At 42.9% G+C, this 2,500-nt stretch overlaps 1 protein-coding gene across 1 annotated transcript in view; it reads right to left on the bottom strand.

Moving 5' to 3' along the window:
- Positions 1-2,500, bottom strand: part of lmf1 (lipase maturation factor 1) — a 47,620-nt gene that overhangs the window by 6,493 nt on the left and 38,627 nt on the right. Inside the window, exon 7 of the mRNA XM_063212282.1 lies at positions 372-555. Coding sequence (XP_063068352.1) covers positions 372-555 — 184 coding nt within the window. The remainder of the gene's footprint in view (positions 1-371; positions 556-2,500) is intronic.

Below are 2,500 nucleotides of genomic sequence, written 5' to 3'. Positions count from 1 at the left end.
AACAAGTGATTACATTTTGGTGGTGATCCGGATCCAGGATTTTTTTTTTTTTAATTCTTCACCATTGAGGGATACGAAGAATTTTAACATTCTAGTTTCTAACTCCACAAAATAAGGCAGAAAGACATAACATAGTAAAATTTTCCATCAGTTTCCTTGGCCGAGGTCTGCACTCTCTGAGTGCATTTCTAGTGTACATATTTTCTCAAATCTCAGAGTGTCTTTGTTCTTTCCTACATTTTGACTTTCGATGAGCACCTGAACATTGTTTGCACTCAAAGTCCTTTTGTGTCTTCTCACATGAAATATTTATGTGTTCTGGGCACCACCTGATAGGATAGCACAGAACTGACCAATAAGGGAGCAGGTACCTTTGGTTGGAGGTGGAGTCTGTCCTGATGACTCCTCCTCCTGTATCTTCTGTGCTGTGCTCCAGGCCCCGCCCACACCCCGCCCAAATAGGCAGCTGAGGGCAGAGTCATCAAAGCAGGCCAGACTGGGGACAATAGTCAACCAGTTGAGGAAACTCAGATTACCACTCAGGATCAACACCACCTGGAGAGAGAGCGAAAGACAGATAGAGAGAGAGATACAGACAGACAGACAGACAGACAGACGGACAGACATACATACATAGCCCATAGACCACATGTTTCCACAAAGTTCAGAGATTAAATGACACAGACTCTCCACATGAGGGCAACAGTGTGTCAAATGCATCGCATGTGTCTATCATTAAGGCATGGAGAACACTGGAGACGTTTCAAGTCGTTTTTCTTAGTAGTTGTCCTTTCTTTACTGTGAACGCCAGATGTGCACATTGGAGACTGGTCCAACGTAATTTCTTTTTTTAAACGTTTTTTTGTGCGTGTTTTTCGACTTTATTTGATAGGACAGTGTGAGAGGTGGACAGGAAGCAAATTGGAAAAGAGACGGGGAGGGGTCGACATAGGACCGGGAATCGAACCCGGGTCAGCCGCATGGCAGGCGAGTGCCCTACCGGTTGGCCACAGCAGGGCTGGTCAAACACAATTTCAAATTTCTGTGTTCCCTGTTACCGGTACATAGATTTTTGACAATAAAGCACACTTGACTTGACTAAATACTATTGCCTTTAGAATTGGCTATCAATGGCTAACTCAAGTATGCACACACACACACACACACACACACACACACACACACACACACACACACACACACACACACACACACACACACACACACACACACACACACACACACACACACACAGGTCCACTCCCAATACTGGCCTGTGAAGCCAGTAGGCTGTAACTTCGTATTTAGTCTAATTGAGTTTAAACTGGAAATTGACTTCACAACGCCTCCTTTGTCCTGTGTCTAACTCCCTCTCACGCCTCTCTACTAGCCAAGTAGATTAAAACCATCGACATACAGCACGGTTGAATGGACATGTGTGCATGTGTGTGTGCGTGAGTGTGTTTGAAGAACTATGTTTGTGAAGTGTGTGTGTGTGTGTGTGTGTGTGTGTGTGTGTGTGTGTGTGTGTGTGTGTGTGTGTGTGTGTGTGTGTGTCTGAGTGTGTGTGTGTGTGTGTGTGTGTGTGTGTGTGTGTGTGTGTGTCTGTGTGTTTGTATGAACATATCTGTTTGTTTGTATACAGGGCTCTAAATTAACTTTTTTCATCACCAGTCAAAATGGCTAGTATATGTTAATCTTACTAGCGAAACACACACTCGCTAATGGGTCAACGTGGCTAGTAAGTTATTTAAGTAAGGTCTTTTCTACCAACCATACTGAAATTTCACCTGAATTTGGCCAGTTGGCTGGTGTTAATTTAGAGCCCTGTTTGTAAATGTTTGTTTGAATGGACGTGTGTGCGCATATGCGCGTGCGCTGGTGCGTGCGTGTGTGCGTGCGTGCGTGCGTGCGTGCGTGCGTGCGTGCGTGCGTGCGTGCGTGCGTGCGTGCGTGCGTGCGTGCGTGCGTGAGTGAGTGAGTGAGTGAGTGAGTGAGTGAGTGAGTGAGTGAGTGAGTGAGAGAGAGAAAGAGAGAGAGACCTGATAGAGGATCTGAGTGATTCTACGATTCGCCTGCGCTTTTGGCAAAAGCAAAATGTCAATTATCAGTATTTTTTTTCAACTAAATGACTTAGATGTTTACATAGTGTATATATTTAAGTTTCCAAACAAACAAATTGCCAAGCTTAATCTTAAATCATTTGATAAATACTCTAATGAAAGCGAACATTTGCTTGATTATTTTGTCAACAGTGTTATGTCATTTCAAACATATATAAAAATACTACAGAGTTGAAACAACATACGTTTGAAAGTGCTTATGTCCCTTAGCAATAATGTTGTCATTAATCTTTGCAACTGATATAGAAAATGTGATTGTTGAGCTTCATAAGTAAGGTTTTATAATTCACTGTGATACAGACTGACACATTTTTCATTATAAATCTCTGTAACGTCTGATTTGAATTTAGTCACCCTTCTTACACAAGACCTCCTTC

Source organism: Engraulis encrasicolus, chromosome 2 (assembly GCF_034702125.1).
Source record: "Engraulis encrasicolus isolate BLACKSEA-1 chromosome 2, IST_EnEncr_1.0, whole genome shotgun sequence".
Lineage (NCBI taxonomy): Eukaryota > Metazoa > Chordata > Actinopteri > Clupeiformes > Engraulidae > Engraulis > Engraulis encrasicolus.
The sequence above is the reverse complement of the archived record's forward strand: the minus strand, read 5'-3'. Positions and strand labels throughout refer to the sequence as shown.